This window comes from Chaetomium globosum, genomic scaffold (assembly GCF_000143365.1).
Source record: "Chaetomium globosum CBS 148.51 scaffold_6 genomic scaffold, whole genome shotgun sequence".
Lineage (NCBI taxonomy): Eukaryota > Fungi > Ascomycota > Sordariomycetes > Sordariales > Chaetomiaceae > Chaetomium > Chaetomium globosum.
The window spans coordinates 1,694,421-1,712,352 of record NT_165981.1 but is presented as its reverse complement, the minus strand read 5'-3'; the positions used below and the strand labels follow the sequence as shown (position 1 = coordinate 1,712,352).

The 17,932-nt window shown below is 56.2% G+C and overlaps 5 protein-coding genes across 5 annotated transcripts in view; 4 read left to right on the top strand and 1 right to left on the bottom strand.

Moving 5' to 3' along the window:
• The window catches only part of CHGG_08890 (uncharacterized protein), a gene marked incomplete at both ends in the record, with an annotated part of 2,601 nt that extends 1,548 nt beyond the window's left edge, over window positions 1-1,053 (top strand). The window contains 4 exons of the mRNA XM_001226816.1: window positions 112-291; window positions 509-570; window positions 732-814; window positions 1,049-1,053. Of these exons, the coding sequence (XP_001226817.1) occupies window positions 112-291; window positions 509-570; window positions 732-814; window positions 1,049-1,053 (330 nt within the window). The remainder of the gene's footprint in view (window positions 1-111; window positions 292-508; window positions 571-731; window positions 815-1,048) is intronic.
• A 4,325-nt stretch (window positions 1,054-5,378) lies between these two features.
• Window positions 5,379-8,237, top strand: CHGG_08889 (phosphoenolpyruvate carboxykinase; the record flags this gene model as incomplete). The annotated part of the gene is made up of 9 exons (XM_001226815.1): window positions 5,379-5,456; window positions 5,610-5,754; window positions 5,838-5,886; window positions 5,950-5,975; window positions 6,055-6,104; window positions 6,167-6,333; window positions 6,410-6,443; window positions 6,893-7,614; window positions 7,889-8,237. 9 exons carry the CDS (start codon window positions 5,379-5,381, stop codon window positions 8,235-8,237), a joined length of 1,620 nt encoding a protein of 539 aa, XP_001226816.1.
• A 1,129-nt stretch (window positions 8,238-9,366) lies between these two features.
• CHGG_08888 (uncharacterized protein) lies at window positions 9,367-10,961 on the top strand (the record flags this gene model as incomplete). Its single annotated transcript, XM_001226814.1, has 3 exons — window positions 9,367-9,946; window positions 10,358-10,595; window positions 10,661-10,961. 3 exons carry the CDS (start codon window positions 9,367-9,369, stop codon window positions 10,959-10,961), a joined length of 1,119 nt encoding a protein of 372 aa, XP_001226815.1.
• Window positions 10,962-11,473: 512 nt separating this feature from the next.
• Window positions 11,474-12,874, bottom strand: CHGG_08887 (uncharacterized protein; the record flags this gene model as incomplete). The annotated part of the gene is made up of 2 exons (XM_001226813.1): window positions 11,474-11,640; window positions 11,707-12,874. The coding sequence occupies 2 exons, from the start codon at window positions 12,872-12,874 to the stop codon at window positions 11,474-11,476; spliced, it is 1,335 nt and encodes a 444-aa protein (XP_001226814.1).
• A 669-nt stretch (window positions 12,875-13,543) lies between these two features.
• CHGG_08886 (uncharacterized protein) lies at window positions 13,544-14,643 on the top strand (the record flags this gene model as incomplete). The annotated part of the gene is made up of 2 exons (XM_001226812.1): window positions 13,544-13,702; window positions 13,783-14,643. The coding sequence occupies 2 exons, from the start codon at window positions 13,544-13,546 to the stop codon at window positions 14,641-14,643; spliced, it is 1,020 nt and encodes a 339-aa protein (XP_001226813.1).
• Window positions 14,644-17,932: the final 3,289 nt, after the last annotated feature.

The following is a 17,932-nucleotide window of genomic DNA, read 5'->3' as shown; positions in this document are numbered from 1 at the left end:
AGGGAGGAAAGAGGTTTATCCTAGCCAGAAGCGCAGCCGAATTTCTCTGTGTTTTACGGCGGTGCTCCGGGGGTCTTGGGGAGGAAGATGGCTGAGGCTAATCTCGTGCAGGTTATCCCCCGCCGTGTTTTGGGGTTTGCCCTGGAGAAGGGGGTGGGACGGGCCGATGGAGGGGAGGCGGAGCCAGACGAGCTTGACTCTGCCTATGGAGGGGGGGTTGCCTGTGAAGGTGAGGGTGAGGAAGAGGGCGGGACGGGACGAATAGGGATGGGGGTGGTTGGGTGTGGGTGGGTGAGACGAGGCTTTTTCTTTTTGGGAGAGACGGGAGTTCAGGGGTGGTTTGGTGATGCTTGCGGTGGTATCACCCTAGACGGCGTGCCAAAATTTGATTCGAAGTTTGTTTGCGCTTCGGGGGGTTCCCTTTGCGGAACAAATACTGGTAAATGTCTATGCGTGCCGGTAACCAATGATCCAGTGATTGTTATCCGTGATTATGGTGACTTTATAGCCCCAGCTTTCGGAATCCGTCGAGTTCGTGTCGTGTATGTATCAGGCTCTCAACCTGACCAGGTACCTACCTTCCTAGCTTAGGTCAGAGTTAAATCTAGTACTGGCCAGGTAATCAGCCCGCAAGCATATCCATGTGGGGACGTAAACTTTGACAAAATCTATGACCAAACCATCGCCCTCCCTCCCGAAATTTAAAGTGCCGATTGTGTGCTAGTGGGTAGGATAGGACGACTGGGGCGGAAACCCGGAAGCCATGTGCCGTTTGAGAGTAGGGGTTTCGTCATCTTCCTTTCTCAGCTTGACGGTATGTGAAGGGCAGCAATGGAGGTGGGCCGCCCGAAGCGCTGATAAAATGGTGGAAGCGCAGTTGGCGCGGTTGCTTCTCGTGGTGGCCCCCTGGCTTCAGACTTTCTGGTAGATAACGATACAGTGAGGTAATTGTACGAAATTCTATTATTCAAATATACGGCGTGGCCAAGGCGTCAGCAATGTCAGTGTAATGTCTATAATGGTGCCAACTGCTAATATTCGTTTGAAGGATAAAGAGGCAAAGAACAAGAGAAAAAGAAAAGGAAACGCCAGCTCCTAGATTGCTATTTGGTGCTCACCAATCCGAAAACATACGGTGCTTCCTGAAGGCGAAAATTATTTCTCTCATCCTTTCTTAAGGATAGCCCACCCCGCCTACAGAATGAGCATGGCCTCACACTCGGACTGGGAGGGTACGAGAGGTAGTGATGGGCCCAATACCCACCCTGGGGCAGGCTCCCTTTAAGCTTCGCTTCCCCACCTCGAGTATGAGAGCTACGGTGAAGGTGCAGTAACAGCCAGTGAAGGGGTGTCAAGATAGGAGGTCTTGAAACTATAGTTAATAGACCCTCAGCAATATGGCCAACTCGACTGACGTTCGAATTAAAGAGACTACGATCAGTATTCGTCGGGGCAACACGTAATTCACTCTGAGGCACATATCGACAATGTGAGCAGGCCATGTTGATAAGTCAGGTTATGTAGTAGCGGCCACCGTTTGATTACCAGAGGGTGAACGTAAAGTATCAGGAACCACTCCAAATCAGCCGTCGGTAGAACATGGCTCGCGTGATAAATTTGGAGACTGTCCGAGTCACGCAATATTTCAATCACGATGGTCGTTCCGGGCCTCTACCCCTGAGTGTTCACAGCAGGTGGTGGCAGGATGAACAAACGCCCACGGCCACAAAGCGAGCAGGTTCCCGCAACACAGGTCCACAACGGGGGAGAGCTGACCGACGAATATGTAACGTCGCAGCTGCAAAACAAGCTTTCGGCAAATGCATAATGTCTCATGGCATGTCTCACGGCCACCAGCCCCAACATCGACCTCGGCAAAGAGCCACATTGGGATCGGGGGACCATGATGGACGGCGATCGATCGGCGGCAATCAAAGACAGGTGGGACTGGCGGGTCTCGGAGGAAAGGAATCGTTGGGACGTTGTGTTTGCGTTGGGAGTTTCTCTCTAGGAAATCGCGTACCGAGCATGGTTCCATTCTCATTGTCTCACCCGCGTGGCTAATGGGGCATTCCGGGACGCCGCCCGTGAGTGGGAGCTGATCGTGCAGTGTCCATGCGTCCCCGTATTGGTCGTTGCATATCATTTGGGGGCTATCGACGGTGATAAAGGAGGAGATGTTAGGTCCGGGCCGGGAAACTTTGGGGAACGGGAAGAATATTAAGGGGGACGCGGGAGATGGCAGTGGTTGTTGATTTGTATAATATTGGTATTGGATGAAGGGGCAAAAGCTACGACGGAGTGTTCTGTACGGAAGATGGAGCCGCGCGCAAACTAACACGGCTTTGGCCAATAGTAGCAGCAAGATACGAGCCTCGCGTTGACCTCACTCGTCTCATACCACCATCCGACCAGTCCCCCGGGTATGAAGTGACTCTTGGCGACAATGCCTAGGCGCGGGCCGTCCCCCGTCGATGATGTACATATAGTGTCTAGGATACTTACTGGTGTCTCTGGGTGGATCATCCACCACGCGAGCTCAGATTTGCTCGGCTGTGAGCCTCGTCGGCCCTTTGCCAAACCCGGGTGTCTTGGATCCGGGGTCGGTGGAGGAGTGCGGGCTGTCCCGTCTGGGCATGGGTTGCCGAAGCGGTCATTTTTGCGGGATTATATCTATAGTGCCTGCATATTGTCTTATCTTTCGATGGACACTTGATTGAGAGCGCATTGTGTTTTGGCCCCCTTTCCGATGTACATTATCGTATTCCCGGCTCGGGACTCACCCCTTGACCGATGGACGCCATGAGCCCAACTGCGACGGAACCTGAGAGCCGACGGACATCGGAAGAGAGCCCCGTCAAAAATGAGGTAAAAATCAAGGATGATCGTGATCTGGGAGGCCTCCGTGACGCGTATCGAGAACTCATTGCATCGCCGAGAGTCCTTAGAAAGTTGCACTCGGCCATCGTCGGATGCAGCATGCAAATTTGGGCGATACTGGGCCGCTGCCAAGAACCCCCGAGTCGGCGGATATCGGGGAATCGGCAGATGTTGGAAACGCAATCAAGGGCCGGGGCGGACTGCCGGCTCAACGGGAGAACGGGGAGACGGCGCTGTATCACACACACCGGCGCCAGGGAAGGGCAGGGCAAGGGAAAAACCGGAAGAGAGTTTCTCTGCTTCACACCCAGGGGTGCGCTTTGAACATCGTGAGGATCCCGGTGGAGCTGTTTCTGGAATTCTGGGCCTCCTGGGCGTCTCTTGGCGGCGTCGACGTTCTGGTTCTCGAGTCCTCGAACCGAGTAAGCCAGCACACCAGCAGGACAACACCAGCTCACCGGTACACGCTATACTCAGAAGGTGTGGCAGCGTAAACAGACTTGGCGAATATGCAGCGCCAATCCACGAACGCGAAGAGCCTCCTGGCGTTGCCCGTTCTCGCCATTGTCATGCACAACCCTGCTGCAGGGCCACTCGACTGCTTTCCATTGCAAATAGACCTCCGAAGTCAGAGATTTGCTTCCTCTTTACCGCCGTTTGCGTCCGCGTGACTCTGCTGGGTTTTGGGGAGCTGGGTTCTTGCACCGCGCATTGCCGCGTCCAGCTCCGCCGGCCAATCATTTTGTACCGATTTCTGGCAATCACATGCGGAAGATGCCCTGGGCCAGCGCCGGCAAGGTCACGCTGGTGCCAAGTTACGTAAGGGTCCAGGCCCAGTGTCCGCCGACTGATGTCACTCCCTAACAACGAAGCAGCCTTTCGGCCGGTCGATGAGAGTGCGAATCCTGTTCCGGGATGGGAAGGGACTGGGTCATGACGCTGTGATATGGCTCTTTTCACTTAATCTGTGTCGCATCTTCACAGATTCAGTTCTTAGGTCGGGCAATGCCGGAACATCCCTGATGCGCCGCGATTCACGGCCGTCTCGCTGACCTATGGCGGGAAGCTGTCGGCAACGAATATGGCACTGGGGTGAGATCGAGGTGGGGCACGCGTAGGGTGGCGGGGCCCTTGCGTGAGGATCGAGCGGGAATGTTTATCTAGGCGCCTTCGTGCCTGGATGTGGTTGCCGTTCGCGGTTCCGATATTTCTTCGGAACGGGAGTTGAATTGCTTGGTTGGCCTGGCGGTTCCCCCATATCTCTAACGTCCGGTTTTGGTGTGGTTTCAACCCTTTGAGGTAATTCGCGGGGAAGCCAGCTTCTGGATCATGGGCTTTTTCGGCTTAGCGGCGGTCAGAGCCTTGTCACTTGTTTGTGCGAGTTTTCAACACTGCGGGTCTCGCGGGGTAACAATCATCCTTCGAGAACAGGCCTTGACCCGGGAGAAGCAGGGCTGCCAAGGGCTGGGCAGCTCCAAGGCCCCGGATTGTCGAGGCGGTTTGGAGTCACCATCTTGGCGCTGAAGCGAGAAGGAAACCATTCTGTTGTGATGTGGTTTGGGACATTCTGTGCCAGTGGCGGGTTGACACAGCGGGAGCGCCATGCAGCCAGCGCCTCGGCCCAATCGCGAGAGCCGAGCTTGCATTGAGCCCCTTCAATGTCAGCCCTGTCCGTTTCGTCGAGACGAAGAAACACAGTCCAACGCCAGCGAATGCTCCAAAATAGCAGGAAATTAGACAGCAACCTCGACGCCGACCACGCCGTACGAACTTGCAGGGTATTTTTGTTACAGTAGGTCATGTGGCCTGCTCAGCCTCTTGTCGAGACCGACGTCCTCGTTCCCGATACCGTGGAGTGTGGAGGAGCCCCACTTCCGAATCGGGTCACTGAAACCAACAATCTCAGATTGTCCCTGCTTTCCCCGGCCGTCCACAAGATCAAGCAAATAGGATCGGTGGAAGGGGGGGGTGGAGGGATGGTTGGTGCACAGAATGGTCAGGCACAGCAATAACCTCTCACCGTGAAAGAAGGGAGGCGGGAGAGAGCTCAAGGGTCGGGATTGCAATTCCGTTGTGGTTGCCGAAAGGGACTTAAGGACGGAAACAGCACCCTGCGTGCCTGCCAACGATGGGTTGGGGCGGAAGGTGCAGAGAACCAGAAGTGGCAAGATTTGACAAAAAGAATTCAAAAGAATTCAACCATGATTCGCACTTTCCTGTGTCTGCCAGCCAAACACACCCAACGGAGCACCGATCATGATGCACCGTCGCAGCAAAACCACAACGCATACATGGGTATAGTTGCATTCAGCTTGGCTCCAAGGCCGTGAAACTAGGCATCATTGGCATCGTCGTCGACTTTCCCGAACTCGACCAGGGTGTGATCGACGAGTTCCGGAAACAATTCGTGCTCCAGCGGCCCAATCACCGCCAGCCCGAACGGTCATCCACTTGTACCCGGGCACAGTCCCGTCCTGGCGCACGTCAGTGCCGGTGGAATGACATCGCCACTCGCCATTGGGCGTGGCTGCTCTCGAAGCCCCACGCCTTTATATAGTCTCACTCCTCGACCTCGGGTACGGCAGGAGTGTAAACGTTTTGATAACACCACTTCCCTACCCCCAAGCCTTGTGTCCCCTGTCTTTTCTAGCAGAAAGTGGATTTCCCGTAAATCCACATTGCCGAACTGGTGTCAACTCCCGGAGCCCCTGTTAACACACGCCCCTAAGCCACCCGATCTCAAGCACAGCGAAAAGCACTTAAGAACCATGAAGGACCCCGTCGCCAGAACCAATTCTCCCTACACCAATCCCTCCGTCAAAGGCCCCCGAAGTCAACTCTTCACCAACAGACCCTCCGCCGCCGCCGCCAACAGTAAGTCGTCTTTCAGGACATCTACTTAACCCTCCGGGTTACTGTTGAGGTCCCTGTTGCTAACCTTGGCTTCCCTTATGTAGTGCTCGTCAATACCGTTAACAAGACCGGTCTCCATCCCGGTGGTATCATGTTAGTGCCGCGCCACCCTCCGTCTCCAAGAACACTGGGCAGTTCTAACGGAAAGCAATGCAGACCCCAAAACGATCACACCGAGTTAGGTATGAACAGTCGGAGGGGGCATGGACCCGTCGACGTCTTTGATCCCCATCTCATCCGGATTCTAACCATATGACGCAGAGGAGGAGCTCCACGAGAAAGCCCACATCGACTATACACGAGTCGCAATTGTGAGTTCCCTCTCGTCTCCACCCCCCGAGCTATTCCCCATCTGATATCATTCTTTTTCCAGATCCCCAACCCCTCAGTTGCCGCCCTCTACGAAGATGCCCTCGTGTACGAGACCGGCACCGCCGTCGCATCAAGTGGCGCCCTGACTGCCTACTCCGGCAAGAAGACTGGCCGCTCCCCTATGGACAAGCGCATCGTGAAAGAGCCAACTTCAGAAAACGACATCTGGTAAGTTTTTGTCAGACTATACTGTTTATCTCAGCCAGGGCGACAGATGAACAGGATGCTGACGATATTCCAATAGGTGGGGACCTGTCAACAAGCCCATGGATCCTGAGGTAAGGGCGGCTTATTTTTGTCGTTTGCTTTACCCCATGCACGCCAATTCGGCAGCCCGATTCTAGCCGTTGCTGGTTCCGCGGCTGTTTGGTCACGAGGGCAACGAGCGTGATCTCTCTCCCCAGCCGCACCTGAGAAATTGCATCAAAACCGAGGGCCAATCGCTCGGTAACGCCACTGCTCTTGGTATTTGGCATCGCGCACGAGCAATCGGACGGCCGGATGCTGCGATAGTTCGCCTGGGCCATGTGCGTCGACATCACTGTGATGACGTCCTTTTGCCGCAAGCTGCCCACCCCTGTCAATCTGTCGTCATACATTCGCTGCAGACCCATAACCCTAGCACCCCCGGTAACCGATCGACGGTGTCCCACTTCGCCCCACAGAACCCCAAATCACGTGGATCCCTGATCATGACCACAATGCTGACCACATGTGCTGCGTATAGGTATGGAAGATCAACCGTGAGCGCGCTGTCGACTACCTCAACACTCGGAATCGCATCTACGTCGTTGACGGCTATGCTGGGTGGGATGAGAAGTACCGCATCAAGGTGCGCGTCGTGTGCGCACGCGCCTACCACGCCCTGTTCATGCGCAACATGCTCATCCGCCCGCCGCGCGAGGAGCTCGAGCACTTCCACCCGGACTACACAATCTACAACGCCGGGCGCTTCCCCGCCAACCGTTACACCGAGGGCATGACTTCCGGCACATCGGTTGCCATCAACTTCGCCGAGAAGGAGATGGTTATCTTGGGTACCGAGTACGCCGGTGAGATGAAGAAGGGCATTTTCACCGTCATGTTCTACGAGGGTCCTATCAAGCACAACATCTTGACACTGCACTCGTCCGCCAATGAGGGCAAGAACGGCGACGTTACCCTGTTCTTCGGGTTGTCCGGAACCGGCAAGACGACACTGTCGGCTGACCCTAACCGCGCGCTCATCGGCGACGACGAGCACTGCTGGAGCGATCGCGGCGTGTTCAACATTGAGGGAGGATGCTACGCCAAGACGATTGGCCTCTCGGCCGAGAAGGAACCGGATATCTTCGGCGCCATCCGCTTCGGCTCGGTGCTCGAGAACGTCGTCTTCGACCAGGACACCCGCGTCGTCGACTACGACGATTCGACTCTGACGGAGAACACCCGTTGCGCCTACCCGATCGAGTACATCAGCAACGCCAAGATCCCGTGCTTGTCGAACAACCACCCTTCCAACATCATCCTCCTCACTTGCGACGCTAGGGGCGTCCTGCCGCCCATCTCGAAGCTCAACAGCGCCCAGACCATGTTCCACTTCATCAGCGGCTACACCTCCAAGATGGCCGGCACCGAGGACGGCGTGCTCGAGCCCCAGGCGACCTTCTCGTCGTGTTTCGCGCAGCCTTTCCTCGCCCTCCACCCGATGCGCTACGCCAAGATGCTGGCTGACAAGATTGAGTCGCACAACGCCAACGCCTGGCTGCTCAACACCGGCTGGGTTGGTGCCGGCTTCGCCCCAGGGCGGCAAGCGCTGCCCGCTCAAGTACACGCGCGCCATCCTCGACGCCATCCATAGCGGCGAACTCGCCAAGGTGGACTACGAGAACTACGAGGTTTTCAACCTCCAGGTGCCCACATCTTGCCCCGGCGTGCCGGCGGAACTTCTCAACCCCAAGAAGGCCTGGACTGCGGGTGATGATAGCTTCAATGCTGAGGTTACCAAGCTGGGCTCCCTGTTCTTGGAGAACTTCAAGAAGTACGAGAGCGAGGCGACTGAGGATGTTGTCAAGGCTGGGCCGGTTGTTTAAGCCGTGCCTTGGTCGTTTTTCCTTTTCCAGTTTAGACTTGGCAGCATTTGGGTATTGGCGCTTTGGGTTGGGTTTCCTCATCCGTTCACTCCACTTGGAAGTGGCCAGGATATACTCGGTTTCGAGGTTTTATTGGGTTGTTAATGGATGACACTGCTATGCGGTGAGGGACCATGATTCCCTCGTCGGGAGACGATATTCTAGGTTGGGAAAGAGGGAAAAGTATTTCTACCTTTACGTAGTTGACAGACACTGTCTGAATTGATTCAAGTTGTTCACGAACTGTGCATATATCGGGATGCGAAGCAATGGACCTTCGAAGTGTTTTATCAGAAACGCTTGTCTGGAACTGAGTCCGGGAGGCATGGGTCGCTCTATTTTAACCCCCCACCTCCAGGCAGTTTTCGTGGTGCCCTGAACCGGCTCCATCCGCCGCCTCGCCGCCTCAGATGTCCTGAGTTGATGATATTGACCGTAGTGATGTCGCCATGGGTTGTTCACTGCATTGTCTGCCTACATATATTTGTTTTCTTCCCCTTTCCCATTCTTGTGGAACAAATCAACCATGGTCGACCTCCAAATTTTGGGCGGAGGTTGGTAATACTGCAGAAGCAAGAAACCATTATCATTAGGTGCTGGACCTTCTCTTGCCATTGCTACTTTCCATCCTGGTCAACTTGAGAAGCTGCTATCTACCTAAGGGTGATGGTCGTCCAGGATTCGGGCAATGTTCGTTCTATCTTTTCCTTCAATCACAGCCATAAACATTGCAAGAGGGTCGATCCCGCACTCTTTTACACTTTCCAAAACCCATATACCCCATGGATTCTGATTGGCGCCGTTTGGAACAAGAACGTGACCTGGACTTTTCCTGGGAGGCCTCCACCGACCTTTTTCTCTTCGTTACCCTTTCCGGCATCTATCTAGGCTTATCATCATAATAATAACCACCAAACCACGAAAATGGCCATCACGGGAATTTCCCACCCATAGCACCGAGAGTACCACACACTATCGGTGCGTGTGTTCACTCCTCAGCGATCCTCGGAAAGACCGCCCCACCTCAGGTAGCTCACCGATCACGGCCAACCATCATACCATCATCAAAACAAAGCAGCAACCACCCACAATGGACACCACCAATTCACACAACAACCCCTCTCCCCCGAAACCACTACACCAACCCGCCCCAATGGAGGAAGCAGAAGTACCCCCCCAACCACCCCAACCCAGCGGCAGCTCGGAACCCAGCACCCCAGAACCCAACACCCCCCCGGAACCCAGCACCTCCGCACCCAACCCCTCCGCACCCCCCAACCCCAACCCCAACCCCAACAGCACCAACTCGCAGCAGGACAAGGACTCGGACTCCGACAACGCCAACGACGAGCCCTACCGCCCCCCGCGCCCGCCCCCCGAGCCCGTGCACTGGATCTTACGCCTCATCCGCACGCCCTTCCTGCTCAAGCTGCCGTGCATCTTCGCACTGACCATCTTCATCCAATGCGCCACGCACACGGTGCCGTGGGCGCTGCTGAGCGCGCTCGCGCAGTGCATGGCGGCGACCTTTGCGGCGCAGACGGCTGTGGGCGTGGCGTCGGTGCTGTGGCGGAGGGAGTGGTTGTATGATTTGTGTGGGGCGGGGAATTTTTTGGTGGTGGTTGCGTTGAGTTTGGGGGGTGTTGCGGGGGGTGGGGAGGGGGGTGACGGTGAGTGGGGGGTGGTGAGGGTTTTGGGGGGGATTGCGAGGGCGGTGGTGAGGGGGGATGGGGGCGTTTGGAGGGAGATGGGCGTGGATTGGAGGCAGGGGTGGGTGAGTGCTGTGGTGTGCGTTTGGGCGGTGAGGTGTAAGTTTGGGTTTTCTTTTTTTTTTTGATCGTTCCCCCTTCCCTTTTGTGGCTCGTTCGGTTGTGACGGCAGACTATGTCGTACATTAGACGTGGATGACATGGGGTGTGACTAACGTGTCGGCTCTCTCCTAGTGGGCCTTTTCACCTTCATCCGGTCCCTCTGCCGCGGGGGTGACTCGCGTTTCGATGCCGTTCGCAACCATCCCCGGAAGTTCTTCCTCCTTTTCATGTTGCAGGGCGTGTGTGTGACGTTTTATACGCTCCCTATAGTTGCGCTGAACACGGTCCCGAGCAGCGGGTTTACCGGCGCCGGTTGGCGCACGCCGAATGTCGTCTCCTTCATTACGGGGCTCTTCCGGTGTGGCTGGTTCTGGCTCGGCTTGTGGTCCGTTTTCAGGGGCCTCATGATCGAGTGTGTAGCAGACTGGCAGTTGTCCAAGTGGCGCTGGGACAGGTACCAGGGGAAGCACAACGAGGTGTTTTGCGGGACGAATCTTTGGGACAGGAGGTGAGTGCTGCCCTCTTGTAACGTAACAAGGCTTCTTTGGGGGTTGATACTGACTTGCGTGGTAGCCGGCATCCCAACTACTACGGCGAGTGCCTGATATGGCTTGGAATCGCCATGTCTTGCTCTTCGGTCGTCATATCGACAGCTGCTCGGGGAGCGCTCGGGCTGGGGTGGTTTGCCGTTGTGGTGTGGTGCGGCATCACGCCGTACTTTGTCTACAAGAAGCTGCGGAACTTCAGCATCGTAATTATCGAGGAGAAGTACGACAGGCTGTACATGAGGCGGAAGGATTATCGGAACTGGAGGAGGTCGCGGACGTTCCGGCTCTGGCTCGACGGATCCGGTATCATCTGGGGATACATCTGAGGGAGAAGGCTTAGTTGAGCATTATTGTAATATAGCGTACGTCACAGGGGTTTCCTACAGCGGAAAATATCATGGCGGGCAAAGGTCGGCAGCGAGAAGGAAATCATAGTTACATGCCTTGTTCTTTATTCCTTGGCTTGCTTCTCCGTGTGTGAGTTGCGTTTGAGTGGAACGGGCGCGACACGCTGTTGTGCCCCTACGGGTCCGATCTGTCAAGGGCAAGTAGCAACCACGTCTAGTATTGCCATGCGTGTGTGTTGATGCCGAGCTTGTATTCTATCAGCCAGTCGACAACTTCATCCTGGGCCCCAAAGTATGGCACTCGATAATGCGGTGTAGGCCCCTGAATTTACGGCCCCAGCAGCATCTGCCCCTGCTTTGACCAGCATTTCAGAAGTAATTTGAGAGTGAGGAACACATCCCATACTGAGTGGTTGTCGGCGTGTGCGGGCTTCGATAGTCCAAACTAGCACCGACAACTCTGCTGGTTCACGGTCACCTACCCATAGTTATCAGACCGGAAACAGACTAAGAACATAGTGGCTGGGGTTGTTGACACTAGCCGCCCTCTGTTGGGTGGAGGGAGCCAGCGCCGTAGTAGGCAATTCTCTGACATTGCGTGCCGAAGTTGTAGCTTTACCCCCTGCAGACGCAGACTCAGACTCAGCCGCTTTCTTTCCTCCGTTGGTGGCATGGTTGTAGGTATGTTTGCCACAGCTTCATCAGTCCCATGTTTACGACGTACCACGAGCCGGCCCGCCACTGGACCGAACGGGAGCGGCACCCGACAACGACGGACGCCTCCACCGGTACCACCAATTCACGGACGCATTCAGCGCCCCCGCCTCGTCGGCCGTGCTCTTGACGCTGTGCCAATACCCCCTGGGGATGACCAGCGCGTCGCCGGGGCCCACTACCGCCTCGAGCAGCAACGGGGATGCGTGCGCGCCCCAGACCGCGTCCCGCCAGGCCCGCCGCTCGGCGCGCTCCATCATCTCGGCGGCCCGGATGTTGGGGCTGGCGCCCTGTTTGCCGAGGGCGGCCATCACGTTCTTGAAGAGCCGGAGGCCTGGCTCGGGGGGGAGGAGGCGGACGGTTTTGGAACCGCGGAGTTGGCAGAAGAGGTTGTCGTTGGGGTCGCGGTGCCAGGGCGTGAAGGTTGGCTCGAGGCCGAGCCAGAGGCTGCTGCTGTAGATGTCGGCTGTGAGGCGGACTTCGCCCGTGGCGGGGGCTGCGAGGACCTCGGGCGTGGGGACATCGTGTTGGAGGGCCTCGGGCAGGTCTGAGAGGGTTGCTTGAGCGATGTAAAGCCGGGATATGGGGGCTGTCGGCGGCTCTAGGGCGTTATATTGCACGACTGCGTTAAAGAGAGCTAGGGGCGCATCGAAGCGGGAGAACCCTGATGACGCATGGTATAGCCCTGCAATGCCGTAACGCAACAACAGATCCCGGGTAGTGGGGTTGTTGGGGTTGTATGTGCTTTCCAACCAGGCTGTGAACGCCACTACGCTATCATCGACAACGCTTGGAGTGTCTCCTTCGCTGCCAATAAATTCATAGGGGACAATGCAGGGAGAGTATTGCTTGAAATACAGGGATAATATGTCCCCCCTCGGTCGGACTTCACCTTCGAACCATTTTTGTATTGCTGGAAGGTGAATCGGGGGTTTGACAGGATCGCTGGATCCTGCAAGCACATCTCCCACAATCTGTCGGCGAAACAGAACAGGCCTTATCCGATTCTCGGTAGCTGCGACAATGCGCCGGAACTGGTCGATAGTTACGCGGTCATCGATCTCCTCAACTGTGTCACAAGTTGGTGGTGGTGGTGTTGCGACTTTTGTGATATGCCGTTTAGCAAGCAGCCGCCGAATGGGTGGTGGCGCATATGAACAGAGTTTGAGTGGCTGCATTTGGAAAGTGTTCCATGCCAAATTGGTGGAAATTTCCAGATCGTGGAGGAAGGGATGGCATCGACGTGCTGGAGCTGAATGGCACAAACGCGATAACACACACGTGAGTTTCACGTTGCAATTGGCTCGATCGTCATGCACCCCATCGAGCTCAGCTTGCCGCCTGTCTTGACTCGGGCCTGCCGACCAAAAAGTCCGGTCGAGGTGGGATTTCTTGGTGAGGGAGGTGCACAGACCCGTGGGCCCAGCCAGCCCACCAGCCAGCCCACCAGCCAGCAGAAATGAGGCAGGGGCCTGAACCAAGTGGGCAGCCAGGCCAGTGTCACGGAACACCAACCACATCAAAATATCATCCAAATATTAACCTCCTCGAAATTGACCAGCACCACCACACCGGTGCCACATCAACTCTTTATAATTTTCCGCTTGATCATGACAGCATCATAGGACGACCAAGCTGCCAACGCGACGGCCGAGCAAAGGGGATTGCGCACCAAACCCGAACCGAGCCCCTCTCTTCGCCGAACCCCCCCCTTCACTATCCGGCCTCTGCGCGACAGGTTCCGGATAGTCCGCACCCACCTTGCTCGCCGCCGGGTGAGATTCGAAAGATTGTATACGCGCACAAAAGACCCTATTGTATGGTTACAGGACAAGGCAGCCCTCGCCATGTCGACCTCTTCCGGAACCCCAGAATCATGGATTTCTTCCTTTTGCTCCCTGCTCGGCCACGAGTATTTCGCCGAAGTCTCGGAGGAGTTTATCGAGGATGACTTCAACCTTACCGGCCTACAAAATCAGGTCGCCATGTACAAGGAAGCGCTCGAGGTACTACCAGCCCCTGTTTCGCGTCGTGCTCTCTGTCCTCCCTGGTCAAGATACTGACATTGCATTGCCGCTTCGCCTAGATGATCCTTGATGTTGAGCCAGAAGAGGACGAGGAAGATGACGAGGAGGAAGAGGAGGACGAGGAGGATGTTTCGGGAGACGCGCGGGATGGGATGGGCGGACGAGAGAGAAGGCACCATAGCCGTGTCGCTAGCGACCTCTCCGTGATAGAGTCCTCCGCCGAGATGCTCTACGGATTAATCCACCAGCGCTTCATCTGCTCGAGGGCCGGCATCCAACAAATGTCGGAGAAGTACGAGCTGGGCCACTTCGGGGTCTGCCCACGCACGAACTGCAACCAAACCAGGACTCTCCCCGTCGGCCTCTCCGACATACCCGGCGAAGACACCGTCAAGCTCTTCTGCCCTTCGTGCCTCGACGTCTACGTTCCACCCAACAGCCGCTTCCAGACCGTCGATGGTGCCTTCTTCGGCCGCACCTTTGGCGCGCTCTTCCTCCTCACCTTCCCCGACTACGACCTCTCGCGGTCCGGCGCCGAGACAGCCGCCAACCTGGGCCGGTCAGCCGACGAGCACGGCATGGTCAACGGCATGTACGCGCGCAACATCGCGCCCGGCCTGGGGCGCGGCAAGATCTACGAGCCCAAGATCTACGGATTCAGGGTATCTGAGGTGGCGCGCTCCGGCCCGCGCATGCAGTGGCTGCGCGAGAAACCCGACGACGTAACGCTGCTGGACGAGGCGCGCAACTTTGCCGAAGAGCACGGGGCGGACTCGGACGACGACGACGAGAGCATGATGAACAGCGGGCGGCCCACGGCGAGGCGGCGGCCGGCCGGAAACCCGGCGTTGAGGCAACGGCAGGGGCAGAACGGGAGTCCTATGAGGGTGGATGCTAACGGCGCCGAGTCAGAGCTCTAAGAGGGCGACTTGCGAGTCTTCCCCGCGATCAGTAGCGCTGTGATGGGCAGCCTTCTTGTTCTTCATACGGACTCAACAGCTGGGAGGGGGTTAGCTTTCTCTCCCTCTCTCCCTCTCCCATCTCGTTCATGCCAGCTTAGCATTGTCGGCGTTCGCACTCTTTGCCCTGGGGCTTCTCTACGATTGGGAAACGGGATGGCGTTGCCAGCGTGCCGGCTCGGATTGTGCATAGGAGAGACATGGGGGGGAGACATGATGGAATGATGGGATGGATGGGTACGCGACCCGGCGGTGTCTCATTTGTGCGTTGGTGGTGTAAGGAGGGACTAGGACAAGGGGGGCCAGGGGGGAGGTGGTTACCTAGGTGGTTGGGTGAGGCTCGGGAGTCGATAGACTGGAATGGAATGGAACTATGATAATTCCCAAATTACCTACACAGTCAGTACAAGCGCAAGGTACATTAAGGTACATACATTGGACGAAAGCCACGTGAATGGTTGCGACATGTTCCCGGGTGAACACTCGCTGCATGGTAAGCTGCAGCCGGCACATGAAGCAGGGATCTTTAAAAAGGAAGTCCTGCAGTCGAGTCCTGGCTCGTCCTGCGGCTATCCTGCAGAGACTGGACCAAAAGGAGAGTAGGATCCTTTATATTTTATAATGACATTGCAGGATGGTTTACTGTGTGTATCAAATAGGCCAAATCAAGCGCTGAAGGTCCTTTTCAGCCGTTCGCTTCTTTTTCACCTTGCTTTTGGCTCATTGGTTAACGTTATTTTGTCGATTGTTCTCGATTTTGTTTCTTTCACATCGCCTGGCCCAATTAGGGCCCATCACTTCGTTTTTGGCATACAATGTGTCATGCAGGGCTGGGGAGGGCGCTGTCCTGACTCTGGACACTGCTAGCGGCAGGGTTTTCCTCACCCCCACAAAGTGGGTGCTTCGCGTGGTCTGGAACGGGCAAACGGCTCCTCCGGTAAATCTCAGGAGAAAAATGAGAGTGGGCGCTGATGTGTGGTTGGCTCGTTCCGAATCCTGATTGATCGGGTTTTCCGAAGGGTCCGCCGGCCAAAATTGCTCCTTCCATTTTCAGTAGTGACCTCGTTAGTTATACTGTGTATGTCGAGGCCATCCATTGTTAAACATCGAGGATTTGGACTTGCGGTCAAGACTGGAGATACACCTCGTCCTCCACAGCATGACGCCGCGCCACTAAGCTTTGTGGCTAGAGGCGTGGCTTGAAAATCAATTAGTGCTTCTTATTGGCTGAAGCTGCCTTTCTCGTTTGTGTAAGTCAGGACGCCGTTTGACGCTCTCCTGGATCCCCACTTTCCCATTTCGGTTCGAATCTGCGGGGCGCTGCCTGAGCCTGCCCCACCTTTGCAATCTCCATGTTAGGGCCGCGCCTTCACAGCTGCTGCCGCGTCGCCTCGAAGCAATTGTTTCTTCCAAGTGCTTCTCACCGTCCATCCAACAGCGGCTCTGCCCGGAATGTCTCAGAAGACTTGCGGCAGGGAACGTTCTGTAAGGCCTACCACATTCGGATTAAATCACTTACGTTAAAGCCAATGAAATGGCTCTACTGTCTCTCGAATGGGAACATTCGTTAACAAACGCAGAATTGTGGATGCCGATTGCCGTCCCCAACACTTCAGACACCGCCGCCCTTGCCGCATCCACCATGCAGGCTCGTTCCGCCCCGGGTTCCGTCACATCGGCTGGGATGGCAGACATGCCGTCGCCGGTCCAATGAGATTCCCCCCCACACGCCGGATGAGTCGAAGTTGAGCTTTCCCATTTTCCGATGTTCTGGCGTTCCCCGGGCCCACACGCCCTTCCGCTCTCAGTGGCTTCCTCAACACGCCCTTGCGGCTTTCTTTTGGGGGGCGAAGGGAGGGGGCAAACCAACAAGATCGTGCCGGCAAGACCATTCCATGGCTGGGCACCTATGGATGCCACTGACAAAACTGACCCGATCTGCAAAAACCGGCTTGGCTCCGATGCCGTACACTACTTGTACTTGGTAGGACTCATTGTCACCCTCCCGGGCCCAAGAGAATGTTGAGGCCATCTTGGGATCGCGCCCCAATTTGGTGGGTCCCCTAGAACGCTCGAACGCGCAGAGAACCTTGTTAGTGCCGTCGGATCACGAACCGCAACTCGGAGCAAGCAAGGTTGATTATGTGGGATTGGTAATGTTTGGGACCTGCCAAGCCGTGTGTCTCTCCGTCTTTTTTTTCAAGCCCCATCCTCATCCCCCGCCGATACAAAGGCTCGGGGTCCCTGCTTCTTGCTCCTTTCCTTCCGTCTAAGAGTCCCCGCAGCCAACCGACGACGCTCGGAGTTTGGAGGAGAGGCTCCCTCTTCGTCCACCCTCCACACAGCGCGCCTTTCTTTCTCTATCTTGTTGCTATCATCTGGCAGGCAAGCCTTTTGTGTCTGTTGTATATTTTTAATAAGTCTTTACGTTCCTTATCCGTATAAGACTTCTTCAGTTCGTGACGAGAGCGGCCCTCCGCTGCGCCAGTTCTTGTTTTGCTTACCACCTAAGAACACCTGGGAAACAACATAACGAGCGCCCCCGAGGACCCCATCATGGACACGAGTTCGGAGAACGCGGGCACCGAGCCTAAAGCGAGGCCAATCAGCAGCATGTTTCAGTCGCGACCGTCCACCTCATCCACGGCTCAACATCCCGAGGATATGATCGAGGAGGCTCGGCGTAACAACCCCAATGGAACCACCCGGGCAACAGGCATCTCCGTCGAACAGGCCGAGGCCGACTTTGCCGACCTACAGCGCGAGCTTTCCCACATGTCTCGTGCTAGCCAGAGGCGCGACAATGGAGACAACGAAAAGGGGCCGTTGGAGGTTTCGTCAGAGGAAACGTTCGAGCAGTTCGACTTGGAGGCTGTCCTACGCGGCGATCTAGACGCCGAGAGGGCAGCCGGGATCCGACCGAAGCACATCGGAGTTTACTGGGATGGTCTGACGGTCAAGGGCATGGGCGGCCAGACAAACTATGTCAAGACCTTCCCTGATGCGTTCATTGACTTTTTCGACTACATCACCCCCGTCAAACGGATGCTCGGCTTCGGCAAGAAAGGGGTCGAAGCCACCCTCCTGAACGAGTTCAAGGGTGTGTGCAAAGCGGGCGAGATGGTCCTGGTCTTGGGAAAGCCTGGGTCTGGCTGCACCACATTTCTCAAGACCATTGCGAACCAGCGGCACGGCTACACGGGAAGTGACGGGCGAGGTGCTGTACGGGCCATTTACCGATAAGGAGTCA